Genomic DNA, 19,830 nt, shown 5'->3' with positions numbered 1-19,830 from the left:
TGAAGTTATAACTCTCATGGCACTGTAGCATTCAACATTGTGTGTGTGTGTGTCTGTGTGTGTGTGTGTTTGTGTGCCTGTGTGTGTGTGTGTGTGTGTGTGTGTGTGTGTGTGTGTGTGTGTGTGTGTGTGTGTGTGTGTGTGTGTGTGTGTGAGGGGCTGCTCAGCTTAACATACTGCAGACGTCTTTGTAGACAAGTTGGCATTGATAACGTAATCTTCTCAGTCAGTCAGTGAGGTCAGTCAACCATCTGTAGTGCCAGACACACACACACACACACACACACACACACACACACACACACGCATGCACGCATGCACGCACACACACAGTACAGACACACACACACACACACACACACACACACACACATTTGGGAGAATGTCTTGAGTACTAGTGTCTATACTGTTTACTAGTACTTTTACTATTATGTTATGATATCTTGAAGTTACTTTTAATAAGACTTTGAAAAGATGACAGACACAGACACACACACACAGACACACACACACACACACAGACACACACACACACACACACACACACACACACACACACACACACACACACACACACACACAACTTAACATGTGGTTAAATTAGATTAACTAATGCATGTACAGTTTTAAGGATGAGTGAGTGGGTGATGGCAAAACTGCATCCGCCTAATAGTGATAAATGTGTGTGTGTGTGTGTGTGTGTGTGTGTGTGTGTGTGTGTGTGTGTGTGTGTGTGTGTGTGTGTGTGTGTGTGAAACAGTCAACGCACGATTCAGTAAATGAACCTCTAAGCATATTAATATCGATTGAAAGGCATTAACTTGATCAGCGGAAGATGTTGAGATGAAATTTGAAGACCAAATGAAAGAGCGTGTTACCACGGTGACTCTCTGAGGGCAGCAGTTAGTGTATGATGCTGAGAACAAAACAAAGTGCTGTGATCACACTACCGAGCATTGAACACATTTACAAAGACAGACTGGTGAAAAAGGCCAATAACATTGTATGTGACTGTACACACCCCCTGGCATCCCATTTTAAACTACTGCTATCTGGTCGTCGTTTCTGCCGACCCCTTATGACCAAGAACAGATCCAAATTCTCTTTTGTACCACAAGCCATAAAAGCCTTAAATCAGTCAGAATAAGCTACAGTCATATGAAAAAGTTTGGGAACCCCTCTCAGCCGGCATTATAATTGACTCTGCTTTCACACAAAAAAGATAAAAGTGGTATGTCTTTAATTTACCAGGAACAGCTAAGTACTGGGATGTTTTCCAAACAAAGATTTTTTGAAAAGCAGTATTTAGTTTTATGAAATTAAATAAAATGTGAAAAACTGGCTGTGCAAAAATATGGGAACCCTTGTGGTCTTGCTGATTTTAATGCCTGTAACAGCATGTAAAACTGATGAATTTAAACACAAAGTTGGTTGGATTATGTTGTTAAGCCTTGAACCTCATAGAATTGTCTGTTTAATCATGATAAAAGGTGTTTTAGGTGCCTAAATGCAAGTTCCACTTCTCTTTGACTCTCTGCAGAAGTGAGACAGAATGCGATCATCAAAACAGCTCCCAAAAGATCTTAAAAACAAAGATTATTCATTGTCATGGTGTAGGGGAAGACTACAAGAAGCTTTCCCAAAGGTTTCAATTGTCAATTTCTACTGTAAGGAACGTTGTCAGGGAATGGAAGGACACAGGCACAGTTGCAGTTAAACCCAGGTCTAGCAGACCAAGAAAAGTACAAGAGCGGCATATGCGGCGGATTGTGAGAATGGTTGCACACAACCCAAAGATCACCTCCAAAGACCTGCAAGAACATCTGGCTGCAGATTGTGTATCTGTACATGGTTCTACAATTCAGTGCAATTTGCACCAAAACATCTGTATGGGCGGGTGATGAGAAGGAAGCCCTTTCTGCGCCCACGCCACAGATACAGTTGCATGGAGTATGCAAAAGCTCATTTAGACAAGCCAGCTTCATATTGGAAGAAAATGCTTTGGACTGATGAGACAAAAATTAAGTTATTTGGTCTTTATAAAAAGCAGATGTTTTGGTGCAAATTGCGCTGAATTGTTGAACGATGTACAGATACACAATCTGCAGCCAGATGTTCTTGCAGGTCTTTGGAGGTGATCTTTGGGTTGTGTGCAACCATTCTCACAATCCTCCACCTATGCCGCTCCTGTTTTTTTCTTGGTCTGCCATGCCTGGGTTTAACTGCCACTATGCCTGTGTCCTTCCATTTCCTGACAACGTTCCCTACAGTCGAAATTGACAATTGAAACCTTTGGGAAAGCTTCTTGTAGCCTTCCCCTAAACCATGACAATGAACAATCGTTGTTTTTCAGATCTTTTGGGAGCTGCTTTGATGATCCCATTCTGTCTTACTTCAGCAGAGAGTCAAAGAGAAGTGCAACTTGCATTTAGGCACCTAAAATACATTTTCTCATGATTAGGGTTGCAAAGGGGTGGAAAGTTTCCGGTAAATTACCGGAAACTTTCCGGAAACTTTCCATGGGAACTTTCGCTCAGGAATTTTGGGAATATTCGATTTTTGGGAATTGACTTGAAATTGGGGGAAATTTAATGGACTATCATATTCAAACTTAAATGTAGTTCAAATGTTCAAATGTGTATCTTCAAAAGTCTTGTGCTCTGGGCTTAATGTAGCCTCAATGCTCCAGGGTTCTAGAAATCATCTGTGCATGTGATGGAGGAATGCACAGTGCATGTAGGGGGCGTAGCCTCAATACCCCTGCAGTAAGCAGTGTGCTGTGTGCATGTGATTGAGGAAAAGCACATATTCTCAAGTGTGAAAGCATGAAAGCTGGTTTATTTAGTCAAGAATATGCTAAATATACATTTCCCCCGACTATATTTAAAATCACTGTTAAGGTCAAACCTTAAATTTGTTAAATTTTTGGTTTATTCCCGTTAATTCCCATTAATTCCCAAAATTCCCGTTAATTCCCGTTAATTCCCTTGGAAAGTTTCCAACTTTGAAAATTCCCGGAATTTTGCAACCCTACTCATGATTAAACAGACATTTCTATGAGGTTCAAGGCTTAACAACATAATCCAACCAACTTTGTGTTTAAAGTCATCAGCTGTACATGCTGTTACAGGCATTACAATCAACAAAACCACAAGGGTTCCTATATTTTTGCACAGCCAGTTTTTCACATTTTATTTAATTTCATACAACCAAATACTGCTTTTCAAAAAATCTTTGTTTGGAAAACATCCCAGTACTTAGCTGTTCCTGGTCAATTCAAGACATACCACTTTTATATATTTTTTTGTGAAAGCAGAGTCAATTATAATGCCGGCTGAGAGGGGTTCCCAAACTTTTTCATATGACTGTAGATGTCCAGCTGGCCTGGTCATGTCCAAAGTTGTATAGTGCATTGTAGTGTGTAATGTATGTTCTTCATGTTATGTCTGTCAGTGTCTGATGTGTGGACTATCTGTTTGTGTCATTTGTCTGATGTCATGTCATGAAGTGCGACTGTGCCGCAAACCCAACTGCCCCACGGGGACAATAAAGTTTTCTACTACTACTTTCTACTACTACTACTTATCTCTGCTCTGTATGGACATCATACTGAGTAACACACCTACACATTATGCATTAAATTTTGGGTTTTATTTCCTAGCAGATTTTGTAGAAAGTAATTATAATATCCATAAGTACATTTAATTTAGTGCATAGTAGCTGAAAAATTTTTTTAGAACTATTATTTTTTCCCTTAGAAAGGGTCTCATACATGTCCATATTTCTGCATATTTTGGACCAAGGCCTAGTGCCGCCATCTTGAAAGTGTCATAGTTGGAATGTCATCAGGTGCATTGTTTAAAATTTAGAATTGTTCTTGTCCTTGAAGGCCACTGTAGCTTCTGTTATTATTCAAAAGGGTTGGGGTTACCCAGGGAGCGTTGCATTCTAGAACTTTCTTGATGATGTCATATTACACACTGCACCTTTAAAAGTAATTTGATATGTCAGTACATACAAGTCTATATCACATTCAAATGCGACTTGTTTTTTTAAGCCCCTCTTGGTTATTTCTGTTTAATTATACACAGTTGTAAGTATATTTTTTTATTTATTTTTTTTAATTTTTTTTTAACCTTTATTTATACAGGTAAATCCCATTGAGACCGGAGACTCTTTTGCAAGGGAGACCTGTTCCCATTTACACGTTACCATTCACACACACACATTCATACACCGATAGCAGCAGGCTAACTATCGACATTCACACTTGATCATTTGTATTTTAAATCAGAATCGGAATCCTTTTATTTTAAAGGTGCAGTGCGTAGAGTTTATTGTGGTTTTCAAAACAGACTTGGGAAAAAGGCCAAAAAACATTTTCTTTTTTTTCAGTTGTTGATTCTTCTAATTCTATCTTTCCCGTATTTTGGTTTTATTTTCGATAATTCTAATTTCAGATTAAAATACTTTTCATAATTGCATTGAGTGTCCTTGCTCTACTGTTGTGTTTATTTATTGTTATCTTCTATATTGCATTGTTGAGAGGAGCCTGGGAGACCTAAGAATGTCATTCTCATCTCAATGCTGCACACACACACACGCACACACACACACACACGCACGCACGCACGCACGCACGCACGCACGCACGCACACACACACACACACACACACACACACACACACACTACTTCTGTAATTCCTAATATGCATATGACAAAAAAAACTATCTTCAATTCATTCATCTTTTGTTATGGTTCTTTCCCCCCTCTCTCTCCCCAGCTCTCCTAGCCAGCTGTGAGGCCTTTAAACTGGGTCCATCGCAGCACGTCATACCCCTATCTCGTTTGCTCCGGGAAGACACACCAACCCAGGAACTAGTCCGGACCAAACGTGTGCACGAGGTGGCCTTGGAGCTGGTGCGCGCTCAGCCACATCTGGTGCATGACATGGGATCGCCAGAGATTCACGAAACATCGCGTTCCAAAACAAAAATGGACGCTGCTGCTAATAACACACAGTCGAACCAGAAGATAATATCAGACCAGACAAGAGTAGTACACACGGCAGCCGGGGATGAGAACAGAGATGTGGAAGATGAGATGGAGGTAAGGAAGAGTGTTTTATAATTTTTTTTATTTTAATTTATTTATTAACCTTTATTTTTCCAGGAATATACTCATTGAGATTCAAAATCTCTTTTTCAAGAGAGTCCTGGCCAAGAAGGCAGCAGCATAAAAACATAAAATATTCACATTAAAAAAACAAAATTTTACACTTAAAACAAGACACAAAACACAATAAAAAATAAAAATAAAATAAAAAGTCACAAAGCATCAATCTCATTGGCAGTAAGTCAGTGTTCAGTAACCGGGCATGTACAGTTTGTGGTTAAATAGTCCTTAATCCTGCTTTTGTAATTGTTCAAGGTGATAAAGGATTCAAGTTTAAGGTGTTCCTGTATAAACTAGCTAAACTGCTATATAAACTGTACAGCATTTCAAGACAACTCAACAGAGACCAAGTTATAACAAGGACTGAAGTGAATTAAAACTATAAAGTTAGTGGGGCGTGCTCGTGGAACAGTGGTTAGATGTCGGCCATCTTGCTAGCTACGGTGGGCCCCCTTTGTTTACATACCAGTTTACAGAGCCTAGGCTGTGTATTAACACCAAAAAAGATTTGAGTGCTCAAACAGTACAGACAGGTAGCGGATAATGAGGAGATATTCATGGATTTTGACAAAAAGCGTTCTCCAGAATCACTGACTGCACCTTTAAAATGCTGAATCACTGTAAACAGGTTAATTTTGTAGCTTGTTGATGATAAACCAGACCATGGTTGCGTTCCGAATCGCATTCTTTCTACTATATAGTTTGGTAGAAAAAAGATTTAGGATGTCCCGATTCTTGTGGCCAGATTTAGGATGGTTAGAAGTACCCGGATGTCCTACTTCATGCGGCCAAGATTGTTAGTGTTGAAAAGTGCATCCTATTTGGGCGATTCTGACCCACAATCCAGTGCGCACGTGAAGTGACGTCACATCGACGAAGCCTCCATATGAAAACAAACGGGGATGCGACGGATATAAAAGCAAGAGGCAAGATCAAGGCGCAATGTTATGATGAAATAAGAGAGTAAAGTATGTCCCAATAGTATGCCTACTGCATCCTAACTAGATTATTTTTATCGTCGGATGTAGTATGTAGAATAGAAAAAAGAAAGAGTATGCGATTCGGAACGCAACCCATGTGTTTAACTGAATATCTCTCTCTGCTTTCAGCGTATGGTCCACTTGGTAGATCCAGAAAGCTCCAGGGGACAAGCGGCCTCCTCGGACCCAGAGAAGGTGCCTCTCGGTGGGCATGGGGCCGGAGAAACGTCCCTGGAAGCGTCCGGCTTCTATGGAACAACAGACACAGAGGAGAGAGAGAGAGAGAGGAGAGGGGGAGGAGAAGAGGAGGAGTGGGACAGAGACGACCAAGATGTTCATATAACAGACCCACTGGAGCTCAACAACCACACCACACCGGACCTGGATGCTCTCATAGGTTAGTGTTAAGAAATATATATGTTATGATATAATATACAGACAGACAGACAGGCAGACAGGCAGACAGACATACAGACATGCACGCGCGTTCGCACACACACACACACACACACACACTCACAAGTTTATCAATAGAGGCTTTGGTATCATACAGTCATAAAGGCTTTATCTATTTAGCTATATAAGTGGAATCCATTTACCATTTATTTGCCAAAGTGAGCAAAACAAAACACATAAATGGCGCATGGTTTATAAGACCAAATACTACTTTTTGCTCAACAACCACACCACACCTGACCTGGATGCTCTGATTGGTTAGTGTTAAGAAATATATATGTTATGATATAATATACAGACAGACACACACACATGCAGGGGGCGCCTTTAGCTCAGTCGGTAGGGCGTCCCCCTCCCGGGCCGGGCCCAGCAGCAGACCCAGGTTCGATTCCAGCCTGCGGTCGTTCTCTGCATGTCACTCCCCTCTCTGCCCCATTACATCTCTGTCTCTCTACACTATCAATAAAGCATAAAAATGCCCAAAAAATATCTTAAAAAAAAAAGACTCACACATGCAAGCACTCACACGCACGCACAAGCATACACACATACGCATGCAAAGCTCGCACGCACTCATTCACTCACTCACTCACTCACTCACTCACACACACACACACACACTCACTCACTCACTCACTCACTCACACACACTTATTACTCCATTTATTTTCAAACATTTGTGAACAAAATTTTGTTATCCAAAATGTATCACGGCATCAAGAAGTTATTCATAATGTCACATGTTGTAATAGTAACAGCTTATAGCCACATACAGTATTAGCTTGATTCTCCATTCAAAGCTAAATGGGTATCTTATCCAAGTCTAAACTAACTCATTATGTATGAACACTGTGTCATGTATTTTGTCAACCTTCAACAACTATTATCTCCTTTGCACACACACACACACACACACACACACACACACACACACACACACACACACACACACACACACACACACACACACACACACACACTAAAGCACACTGTCAACACCTTATGGCCTTTGTAGACCTCAAAAGGGACAAGAGGTCTATTTATAAAACACACACACACAGAGACACACACACACACTCACACGCACACACACACACACACACACACACACACACACACACACACACACACACACACACACACACACCAACCAACATGTGTTTCTGACGTGTCTCTTTGTGTCACCCAGGCTACAGTCCATCTTTCGACTCCTCCAGCCCCCAGAAACCTGACATCTCTCCCCCAGCCGAGGTGCATGATTCTGGGCCACAGGAGCACCGTGCCTCCCCCGTCCTAGAGGTGAGGACGGATAAAAGATAATGCATTCTGGAGAATAACTGTTTTCAAAATCACTTTTGGTCAAAATCAGTGAATATCTCCTCACGATCTGCTATCTCTCCGTAATATGTGTGTGCTGACATTTTTGTTTTGGTGTTAATACACAGCCTAGCCTCTTTAAACTGCTATATAAACAAAAGGTATGTAAACCAAAAGGCTCGCCGTAGCTAGCGCAATGCCAGCTTACGATGCATAGGATAAGTATCACTGGATTTTTTTTTTTCGTTTTCCAGAATCACTGTCTCTACCTTTAAATAAGTCTTGAGCTGTCATGTTAACAGATTAGTAGTGATTTTTCTGCCCATGTAAACCGGCCAAATGCAGTTAACTGACTCTTCCTAAAATCTGATGTTTCAGAAATATTTTAAAAGTTCCTCGGAGCACCTTTAACTAAAGACATTTCTTCAATTTTTTTTAATTTATTTAATTATTTTTTTTTATTCCCGGTAAAGGGTTTTTACTGGGAGTTTTTTCTCAGCCGAGCTAAGGGTGTAAGGGCAGGGTGTCATATTGTATCATATTGTATCATATATCATATTGTATGGAATGTAAAGCCCACTGAGACAAATGTATTTTGGGCTATACAAATAAAACTGATTTGATTTGGTTTGACATTTTTACACTTTCAAATATGGATTTTATTTTTCCTATAACCTGATGTTTCCCTGCAGGTTGGACCGTTAGAGAGAGAGCTCTGGGAGGAAGACACTAGTCACTCCAGCGGTTTTGGAATAGTTCAGTCTTCAATCAAAACTACTATTACTACCACTACATCCACGGCTACTGTTACCCTGTCTGCTACCCTGTCTGCTACCCTGTCTGCTGCAGCTGGTGGGGTTAACGCTGTGGGGACGGCCACTCCTGAGACAGACACAGGCACTGACTTTGGGCTGCTTGGAACTTACACTAAAGGTAAATCATCAAATAAAAAAAATTAAAAAATACTAATAATATTTTTTTATTGACTTTGATGGTTGGATCTTAAAGCGAGACACTGCAGGTGATTAGGGTAAACAAACTGAAATGACTTGGCTTACTCAGGATAGATTTCTGCCGGTCCAATCAGCGAACAGAGGGAGTGGCTGAGAACAATGACGTTGAGGTTGTGCGCCAGTTTCAGTTGTAGTCAGAAGCCGCCGCATGACATACGTCACGACCAAACGTTATGCGATTGGTTGGCAGATCCAGAGTGGCACTGGACAGATCCAATAGTTTTAAACTTCAACAGACACCCGCCGTCAAGTGAGTTAACGTTTATCAATTGAGCGATTCCAGACCTTCTGTACAAATGAAATGAAGTACGATGGTCTGGTAGCACCAGGCTAGGAACAGTATAGGCCTAGAGTATATGTTTATGGATGGTTAATATTAGGCAACATGTACAAGCTAGGAAGCTAGCTGAAGAGTTGGTGCTCAGTGTTTATGTAAGGCTAGCTGACTACACTGCTTTCAAGACCAAACAAGTAAAATGAAGGAGCTGAAGAATAAAAAGCAAAAGTTAAAAGAAAAGTTAGAAAAAAATGCCAAGACCAAATGTTATTTTCGCCTTTGTTCATTTTGTTTTGCTGCAGATGAAACCGAGGATGAGGAGATGGAGAGAGAGGAGGAAGAGGAGGAGAGAGAGGGTCTGGTGCACGGAGACCTTTTTACCCAGAATCCAACAGTGCCGGATGTTGCCATGGCACCCAGCAGAGAGCCACTGCAGCCCAGTGTAGAGGAGGAGCTGAGACAACAGGGGGGGCAGGGGTTCACAGGTGAGACAGACAGGCAGACAGACAGACAGACAGACAGACAGACAGACAGACAGACAGGCAGACAGACAGACAGACAGACAGACAGACAGGCACACAGACAGGCACACAGACACACAGACAGACACACAGGCACATAGACAGACAGACAGACACACAGACAGACAGACAGGCACATAGACAGACAGACAGGCACACAGACAGACAGACACACGCACACTACAGCCCAGTGTAGAGGAGGAGCTGAGACAAGGGGGGGCAGGGGTTCACAGGTGAAATACACACACACATGCAAACACGCACACACACGCACGCACGCACTCACACACATGCAAACACGCATGCACACACACACGCACGCACGCACACGCACGCACTAAACACTACACCACAAGCGCACCCTTCAAAAAAACAGCAGCTTGTAATATATGGTAAATTACAGACGGTGGGGGCGCCTTTAGCTCAGTTGGTAAGGCGTCCCCCTCCCGGGCCGGGCCCAGCAGCAGACCCGGGTTTGATTCCCACCCGCGGTCGTTCTCTGCATGTCACTCCCCTCTCTGCCCCATTTCACCTCTGTCTCTCTGCACTGTCAATAAAGAATAAAAATGCCCAAAAAATATCTTAAAAAAAAAAAAATTACAGACGGACACGCAACAACTTCCAAATGTGTTTATCATTGGAAGTTTCACAGCTGGAATGCCATTCCGGGTATTTATAACTTAATCTGGTCACTAGAATCCTGCAGGTCATCCCCCCCCCCTCTCTCTCTCCTCTCTCTCTCTCTCTCTCTCTCTCTCTCTCTCTCTCTCTCTCTCTCTCTCTCTCTCTCTCTGTCTCCCCATCTCAACTCTGTACTATCTAATAAAGCTTGAAAACGCCAAAAAATTATCTTAATAAATATAATTATTAACTCAATTTGTCTTGTATTTCCCATCAGGCTTTGGACAGGACAGAGACAGTGAGGAGGTGGATGATGAGGAAACTATAGGCGGCCATATTGCCCCTCTGACCACCGATCCTCCTTCTTCCTCCTCTGCGTCTGAGCGCTTCACCGAGCCGCTCTGGGATTGGCTGGCTGAGACCACGCCTCCTCTGATGTCACAGCCAGAGGCCACACCCCCTGTGAGGTCACGGCTCAGGGGAGGAGCGAGGGGCACGGAGGTCTCACTGCCAGAGGGGGAATACCGGGAGATGGACAAGGCACGCCAGGTAGACATTAATATGCATTTAACATTTCATTACATTTATTTTTGAGTATACTTATCTATTTATTCTGGTTATGGTTTCTATATTTAATTATTATGATTATTATTGTTTAATTGTATTTATTTAATTTTATTAATTTAAAAAACATTACTCAAGAGAATAATAATAATGGATTGGATTTATATAGCGCTTTTCAAGGCGCACAAAGCGCTTCCACTCGTTCACACACAGTCATGGTAAACTACCATAGTAGCCACAGCTGCCCTGGGGCAGACTGACGGAAGCGAGGCTGCCATTCCGCGCCATCGGCCCCTCCGACCACCACCGCAAACATTCACACGAGGCAAGGTGGGTGAAGTGTCTTGCCCAGGGACACAACAACCATGACACAGGTGGCCGGGCGGGGATCGAACCTCCAACCCTTTGATCATCGGCCGACCCGCTCTACCACCTGATCCACAGCCGCCCCAAAACATTGAAAATCTAATTCTAAGGCTTTCTACATTCCTAACACATATTTAATATATAATACATTTCTGTTCTAACGTCCTTCTAACCGTCTCTGTCTCCTCTCCAGGTGATGTGTCTGAACTGGAGTGAGCTGGCTGGAAGAGGATACGTTCTGCTCAACATGACCAAGAACATGAACTGTGTAAGTACCAGAGGCAATACTACCACTATACCTCAAGCACACTATACCTCAAGCACTATATACTCTATACTACCACTATACCAGAAGGACACATACATTATTTTATTATCTTAAAATTGTTTAAACCTGCAGTGTGTAGAATTTTGTGTTTTATTTCCTAGCAGATTTGGTAGAAAGTAATTTTAATATCCATAAGTACATTTAATTTAGTGCATAATAGCTGAGAAAAATGTTTTGAATTATTATTATTTCCCTTAGAAAGGGTCTCATATATGTCCATATTTCTGCATATTTTGGACCAAGGCCTAGTGCCGCCATCTTGAAAGTGTCATAGTTGGAATGTCATCGGGTGCATTGTTTAAAATTTAGAATTGTTCTCGTCCTTGAAGGCCATTGTAGCTTCTGTTATTATTCGAAAGGGTTGGGGTTACCCAGGGAGAGTTGCATTCTAGAACTTTGTAGAACTTTCTTGATGATGTCATATTACACACTGCACCTTTAAATGTATTTAATTTTTTTCCAGTGGCCCTTAGAAACTGCCTATATCACTTATTGGACAGGGACAGTTTGGTATAGACTGTATATACTGTATATACAGTATCTCACATAAGTGAGTACACCCCTCACATTTCTTCAAATATTTCATTATATCTTTCCATGGGACAACACTGAAGAAATTACACTTTGATATAATGTAAAGTAGTCAGTGTACAGTTTGTATAACAGTGTAAATTTACTGTCGCCTCAAAATAACTCGACACACAGCCATTAATGTCTAAACTGAAGGCAACAAAAGTGAGTACACCCCTAAGAAAATTTTTCCAAATTGGGCCCAAAGTGTCAATATTTTGTGTGGCCACCATTATTTTCCAGCACTACCTAAACCCTCTTGGGCATGGAGTTCACCAGAGCTTCACAGGTTCCCACTGGAATCCTCTTCCACCCATTCATGACGACATCACAGAGCTGGTCGATATTAGAGACCTTGCGCTCCTCCATCTCCCGTTTTAAGAAGCCCCAAAGATGCTCAATAGGGTTTATGGCTGGAGACATGCTGGGCTGTCCATCACCTTTACCCTCAGCTTCTTTAGCAAGCCACTGGTCATCTTGGAGGTGTGTTTGGGGTCGTTATCATGTTGCCATACTGCCCTGCGGCCCAGTTTAAGACGGTTGAGTGCACGTTTTCAGCGTCACACCAAGAGGTTGGTTTTGGAAAATAGACGTATGAGTGCTGCCAGCATTGCTGCAGGGCTTGAAGTGGTGGGGGGTCAGCCTGTCAGTACTCAGACCATACGCCACACTCTGCATCATACTGGTCTGCATGGCTGTTGTCCCAGAAGGAAGCCTATTCTAAAGATGATGCAAAAGAAACCCCACAAACAGTTTGCTGAAGACAAGCACACTACGGACATGGATCACTGCAACCATGTCCTGTGGTCTGATGAGACCAAGATAAACGTATTTGGTTCAGATGGTGTCAAGTATGTGTGGTGGCAACCAGGTGAGGAGTACAAAGACAAGTGTATCTTGCCTATAGTCAAGCATGGTAGTTGGAGTGTCATGGTCTGGGGCTGCATGAGTGCTGCCAGCACTGGGGATCTACAGTTCATTAAATGCTAACATGTACTGTGACATACTTGAGCAGAACATGATCCCCTCCCTTCATAAACTGGGCCGCAGGGTGGTATTGCAACATGATAACGACCCCAAACACACCTCCAAGATGACCACTGCCTTGCTAAAGAAGCTGAGGGTAAAGGTTATGGCCTGGCCAAGCATGTCCCCAGACCTAAACCCTATTGAGCATCTTTGGGGCTTCTTAAAACAGGAGATGGAGGAGCGCAAGGTCTCCAATATCCACCAGCACCGTGATGTCGTCATGAATGAGGGGAAGAGAGTTCCGGTGGCAACCTGTGAAGCTCTGGTGAACTCCATGCCCAAGAGGGTTAAGGCAGTGCTGGAAAATAATGGTGGCCACCCAAAATATTGACACTTTGGGCCCAATTTGGACATTTTAACTCAGGGGTGTACTCACTTTTGTAACCGACAGTTTAGACATTAATGTCTGTATGTCGAGTTATTTTGAGGGGACAGTAAATTTACACTGTTATATAAGCTGTACACTGACTACTTTATATTGTATCAAAGTGTCATTTATTCAGTGTTGTCCCATGAAAAGATATAATGAAATATTTGAAGAAATGTGAGGGGTGTACTCACTTTTGTGATATACTGTACTGTATATCACAATTATAGAAACACATTCAATTTCACCCCGTCTCAGCAAAACTTCTCCCACTGCACAATTTTGAAAAATGCAACTTCACTAAATGTTTGAGTTTTGAGGCTAAAATTAAAACTTTAAGGTGTTAAAGAAAACTGCCCACAGTTGAGCCAACTAATTATCTTCATTGTCTTATCATTCATACAGTAGTTCAATGTATCTTTCATGCGTATAAAAACATTAAAGGTGCAGTGTGTAATATGACATCATCAAGAAAGTTCTACAAAGTTCTAGAATGCAACGCTCCCTGGGTAACCCCACCCCTTTAGAATAATAACAGAAGCTACAGTGGCCTTCAAGGACAAGAACAATTCTACATTTTTAACAATGCACCTGATGACATTCCAACTATGACACTTTCAAGACCTTCGTTGCAGTGGTCACGGGTTCAAATCCGACCCGTGGACCTTTACTGCAGGTCATCCCCCCTCTCTCTCTCTCTCTCTCTCTCTCTCTCTCTCTGTCTCTCTCTGTCTCTGTCTCTCTCTGTCTCCCCATTTCAACTCTGTACTGTCTAATAAAGCTTGAAAATGCCAAAAAATAATCTTTAACAAAAAAAAAAGTGTGAGGAGATACTGTCTGAAACGTTGCATCTTGGAGAGTGTCATTGCTAGTTGCTACACACACGTACAATAGCCTTGATACGGGTTTGAATAAGCTTTACAAATGAGTTTTTTTCAAACACTTTTATCCATTAATCCTCCCCGAGTCCTCATTGAAGACACAAAAGATACACCTTCTGATTTAGAGCTTTGAATGCATTAGTGAATGTTTATCTGTGCAATCAGAAAAATGCCAGACGTATTTCTCCCACGCTGTCTGAGCCAGAACAAAAGTAGCCGGATAGATAGGGTTCAGACAGACAGGCAGACAGACAGACAGGCAGGCAAACGGGCGGGCGGGCAGGCAGGCAGGCAGACAGATAGACAGACAGACAGATAGACAGACAGACAGACAGACAGACAGACAGACAGAGAGACAGAGAGACAGGCAGACAGACAGTCAGACACACACACGCGCACACACACACACACACACACACACACACACACACACACACACACACACACACACAGACACACACACTCACACACACACACACACACACACACACACACACACACACACACACACACACACACACACACACACACACACACAGTTGGAGGAGATTTCTCTCTTTGTGAGAGAGAGGAAGGAAGCTCACCTTGATGTCTCTCACCATGGCAACAACACATCACATCACCGTAGTTACAGCAACATGATGGAGTCAAACCCTTCTCCTGCACAACAAGTTCTTTGAGTTTATTTTCAAGTTCATTTTTACCAAGAAATGTTTCAGTTGTTGATTCCACTGCCAAGAAAAAACCTGGACGTGGGGCCCCCTTAGCTCAGTTGGTATGTCCCCCCCCCCTCCCCCCCATGGGCCTCGGCCAGCAGCGGACCCGGGTTCGATTCCAGCCCGCGGTCGTTCTCTGCATGTCACTCCCCTCTCTGCCCCATTTCACCTCTGTCTCTACACTATCAATAAAGTGTAAAAATGCCAAAAAAATATCTTAAAAATGTTTAAAAAAAAATGGACGTACAGCACAATGTATAAAATACAAAGGCTTACAAATGTGTGTGTGTGTGTGTGTGTGTGTATGTGTGTGTTTGTGTGTGTGTGTGTGTGTGTGTGTGTGTGTGTCTGTCTGTCTGTCTGTCTTTGTGTCTGTGTATGTCCCTGTCTGTCTGTCTGTCTGTCTGTCTGTCTGTCTGTCTGTCTGTCTGTCTGTGTTTGTGTCCGTCCCTGTCTGTCTGTCTGTCTGTCTGTCTGTCTGTCTGTCTGTGTTTGTGTCCGTCCCTGTGTCTGTGTGTCTGTCTGTCTACAGGAGGAGTTCCGTGTGGACCAGGGTGTGCGGTTGTTGAAGGTGATAGAGAGAGTGTTTGCCCGCAGGATGAACAGCCCTGAAGGGTCCTGGGGCCTTTACCTCAGCAAACCAACTCACCAGCACCATGAACTGGTGATGAATGTGGCATCACAGAGAGGTACACACACAGGCAGACAGACAGACAGACAGACAGGCAGACAGACAGACAGACAGACAGACAGACAGATGGACGGACAAACACACACACACACACGGACAGACGGACACACACACACACACAGACGGACAGACGGACACACACACACACACAGACGGAAGGACGGACGGACGGACGGACGGGCAGGCGGGCAGGCACATACGCACGCACGCACGCACACACACACACACACACACACACACACACACACACACACACACACACACACACACACACACACACACACACACACACACACTTGTAGTACTATGTTTACCTTGTCCCACATCGTCTTGTCTGTTCCAGGAGTGATAGCGACCAGTGAAGTGCTCGGCATGCTGGGAGAGATCAGAGACAGTCTGCTCAAGGTACGCGGTCACATAACGTCCTCACATGTTGCACTCTACAGTCTGTGAAACTCATATTAATTGAATATAATGGAAAATAAATTGGAATTGAGGCAATAATTCATGCTTAAAGGTGCAGTGTGTAATATAACATCATCAAGAAAGTTCTACAAAGTTCTAGAATGCAACACTCCCCCTTTCGAATAATAACAGAAGCTACAGTGGCCTTCAAGGACAAGAACAATTCTAAATTTTAAACAATGCACCCGATGACATTCCAACTATGACACTTTCAAGATGGCGGCACTAGGCCTTGGTCCAAAATATGCAGAAATATGGACATATATGAGACCCTTTCTAAGGGGAAAAAAATTATTCAAAAACTTTTTTTCAGCTATTATGCACTAAAGTAAATGTACTTGTGGATATTATAATTACTTTCTACAAAATCTGCTAGGAAATAAAACCCAAAATTCTACACACTGCAGGTTTAATTGAATATAATGAAAAATAAATTGGAATTGAGGCAAGAATTCATGCTTAAGGGGCCCAAACCAAGTGCTGAGCAGGATGATACTTTATAGTGGGCCGACATTTCTGTATTTAAAATCCCTTTTTTTATTGATTTCATGTATCTGTCTGTCTGTCTCTCTGCCTGTCTGCCTTTCTGTCTGTCTGTCTGTCTCTCTGCCTGTCTGCCTTTCTGTCTGTCTGTCTGTCTGCCTGCCTGCCTGTCTGTCTGTCTCTCTGTCTGTCTGTCTGTCTCTCTGCCTGTCTGTCTGTCTCTCTGTCTGTCTCTCTGTCTGTCTGTCTGTCTGCCTGTCTGTCTCTCTGCCTGTCTGTCTGTCTGCCTGCCTGCCTGCCTGTCTGCCTGTCTGTCTGTCTGTCTGCCTGCCTGTCTCTCTGCCTGTCTGTCTGTCTGTCTGTCTCTCTGCCTGCCTGTCTGTCTGCCTGCCTGTCTGTCTGTCTGTCCATCAGGTTGGGATCCAGAGCTACAGTGCAGCCAGCAGTTGCTCGTCCCGCCCGGCTCAGACACGCAGCGACTACGGCAAGCTGTTTGTGGTTCTGGTGATCATCGGGTCGGTGTGTCTGATCATCATCACCTCTGGGTTCATATACATCTGCTGGCAACGGAGGCTGCCTGCTACCAAGACACAGGTGGGTTAGAGAGATAGAGAGAGAGGGAGATAGACAGACAGACAGACAGACAGACAGACAGACAGACAGACAGACAGACAGATAGACAGACATCGGCTCTGTGTGTCTGATCATCATCACCTCTGGGTTCATATACATCTGCTGGCAACGGAGGCTGCCTGCTACCAAGACACAGGTGGGTTAGAGAGAGAGAGAGAGAGGGAGATAGACAGACAGACAGACAGACAGACAGACAGACAGACAGACAGACAGACAGACAGACAGACAGACAGACAGACGGATGGACAGACACAAACACACACACATTACATTTAATTTAGCACACATTCATACACCGATAGCAGCAGCTACCACGCAGGGTGCAAGCTAACTACTACTACTAGCTAACACACACACACAAACACACACACACACACGAACACACACACACACACACACACACACACACACACACACACACACACACACACACTCATTCATTTGAACGGTGTGTAACTCTTTTCCATTAGTTCCGTGGGGAGGAGCTTCATTTCGTGGAGAACGGTTGCCATGATAACCCGACCCTGGACGTGGCCGGTGACGGCCAGGAGCCGGAGATGCAGGAGAAGAAGCCAACAGCCAATGGGATCGCAGCATCAACAGAGGAGGGCGGGACCAACGGCAAACGCTGGCAGGTGATTGGATGACACACAATCAAAACAATACTGCTGTCTTATTTTTTTTGTGAAACACAATGTTTTAATGCTGGTTGGTGATCTTACGAAACTTCAGTTGTTAAATCTAAAAAATTGAAAGACTGTAAAGAATATTAGACAAGTTAGATTCATATTCTTTGGCTGTGTATTAAAGGTGCAGTGTGTAATATGACATCATCAAGAAAGTTCTAGAAAGTTCTAGAATGCAACGCTCCCTGGGTAACCCCAACCCTTTCGAATAATAACAGAAGCTACAGTGGCCTTCAAGGACAAGAACAATTCTAAATTTTAAACATTGCACCTGATGACATTCCAACTATGACACTTTCAAGATGGCGGCACTAGGCCTTGGTCCAAAATATGCAGAAATATGGACATATATGAGACCCTTTCTAAGGGAAAAAATAATAATAAAAAAAAAAATTCAGCTATTATGCACTAAATTAAATGTACTTATGGATATTATAATTACTTTCTACAAAATCTGCTAGGAAATAAAACCCAAAATTCTACACACTGCAGGTTTAACACTGGATTTTTTTTCCCAACACAGTACAGACAGGTAGAGGATCGTGAGGAGATATTCACTGATTTTGACAAAAAGTGATTTTGACAACAAGCGTTCTCCAGAATCACTGACTGCACCTTTAATATCATCATCATTGTGTGTTTTTGTTTTCAGGTGTTTGTAAATCAAGGAGCGACAGAGGAGGAAGAGGAAGAGCAAGACACACATCTCTGATTGAAAAAAATCATTAAAAACGGTTACGAAAGTTTTACGAAAGTTTACTAAGGTGTTACTAAGGGTTACTAAGGGTTAAAGGGGTCTTAGTTGGACAGATTATGAAATGTAGCCAAGAGAGGAGAAGACAGAAAGATGGATGGATGAGAAAGTGATAGAATGAAATAAGGAGGTATATATTTCTGTATACAAATGATGGAGAGACTAGAGCAAAGAGAGATAGATAGAAAAGTGTTTGTAAAAGCTGTGTTGTCCAGTCAAAAGTTAAGCTAGTTTTGAGGAGGAGCAGGAGAAGTCACTGAACATTTTTTTTTTGGGGTATTTGTCATGTTCTAGGCTTTAAAGTATCTGTTAAAGGTGCTACGAGGAACTTTCGCTTTGTGTTAATTCTAGCGCCCCCCTTTGGACAAAAGCGGTAGTGTTTTTATTACGCCAGCTGTTGTTCCTGGGTGAGCGTATTCCCCATGACAAAGGCATTAAGAAAAACTATATATAAAAATAGCATTCTTTGCACTGATGGTCTCGTTTGCTGTTACATGTCGTTCATGATCATCAGAGGAAAGATGAGACTGTTTCAGAAATATTTAAAAGTTCTTCGTAGCACCTTTTAAGATATACATTTTTAAAATAGCTAGACTTCTGATTGTGTAAATTGAGAATATCCGTACGTCACCATTACATACAAACCCATCTGCTTTCGTGTGCCTTGTCCGTTAAGCTTTTTGAACTGTGGACAAAATGAGACAAAAAATATATATTTTGCAACACAATCATAGCACAAAGCACCTTCTCCCACCTTTAACGTTTGAATGTACACAAGACAATATTAAGGGACATTTATAAAGCTATTTGATTTAAAGGGGCAGTGTGTAATATGACATCATCAAGAAAGTTCTAGATTACAAAGCTCCCTGGGTAACCCCACCCCTTTTGAATAATAACAGAAGCTACAGTGGCCTTCAAGGACAAGAACAATT

At 42.6% G+C, this 19,830-nt stretch overlaps 1 protein-coding gene across 1 annotated transcript in view; it reads left to right on the top strand.

The window, feature by feature from the left end:
- podxl2 (podocalyxin-like 2) overlaps positions 1-18,853 on the top strand; it is a gene marked incomplete at both ends in the record, with an annotated part of 23,189 nt that extends 4,336 nt beyond the window's left edge. The window contains 12 exons of the mRNA XM_080025858.1: positions 4,786-5,111; positions 6,287-6,362; positions 7,803-7,912; positions 8,623-8,863; positions 9,523-9,705; positions 10,640-10,911; positions 11,486-11,560; positions 15,716-15,872; positions 16,218-16,279; positions 17,237-17,416; positions 17,926-18,090; positions 18,794-18,853. Of these exons, the coding sequence (XP_079881984.1) occupies positions 4,786-5,111; positions 6,287-6,362; positions 7,803-7,912; positions 8,623-8,863; positions 9,523-9,705; positions 10,640-10,911; positions 11,486-11,560; positions 15,716-15,872; positions 16,218-16,279; positions 17,237-17,416; positions 17,926-18,090; positions 18,794-18,853 (1,907 nt within the window). The remainder of the gene's footprint in view (positions 1-4,785; positions 5,112-6,286; positions 6,363-7,802; positions 7,913-8,622; positions 8,864-9,522; positions 9,706-10,639; positions 10,912-11,485; positions 11,561-15,715; positions 15,873-16,217; positions 16,280-17,236; positions 17,417-17,925; positions 18,091-18,793) is intronic.
- Between the last annotated feature and the right edge of the window lie 977 nt (positions 18,854-19,830).

The sequence above is a fragment of the Ammodytes marinus genome (genome assembly GCF_949987685.1).
Source record: "Ammodytes marinus genome assembly, chromosome: 4".
NCBI lineage: Eukaryota > Metazoa > Chordata > Actinopteri > Uranoscopiformes > Ammodytidae > Ammodytes > Ammodytes marinus.
Note: the sequence above shows the minus strand (reverse complement) of the source record. Positions and strands in the feature narration are given on the sequence as shown.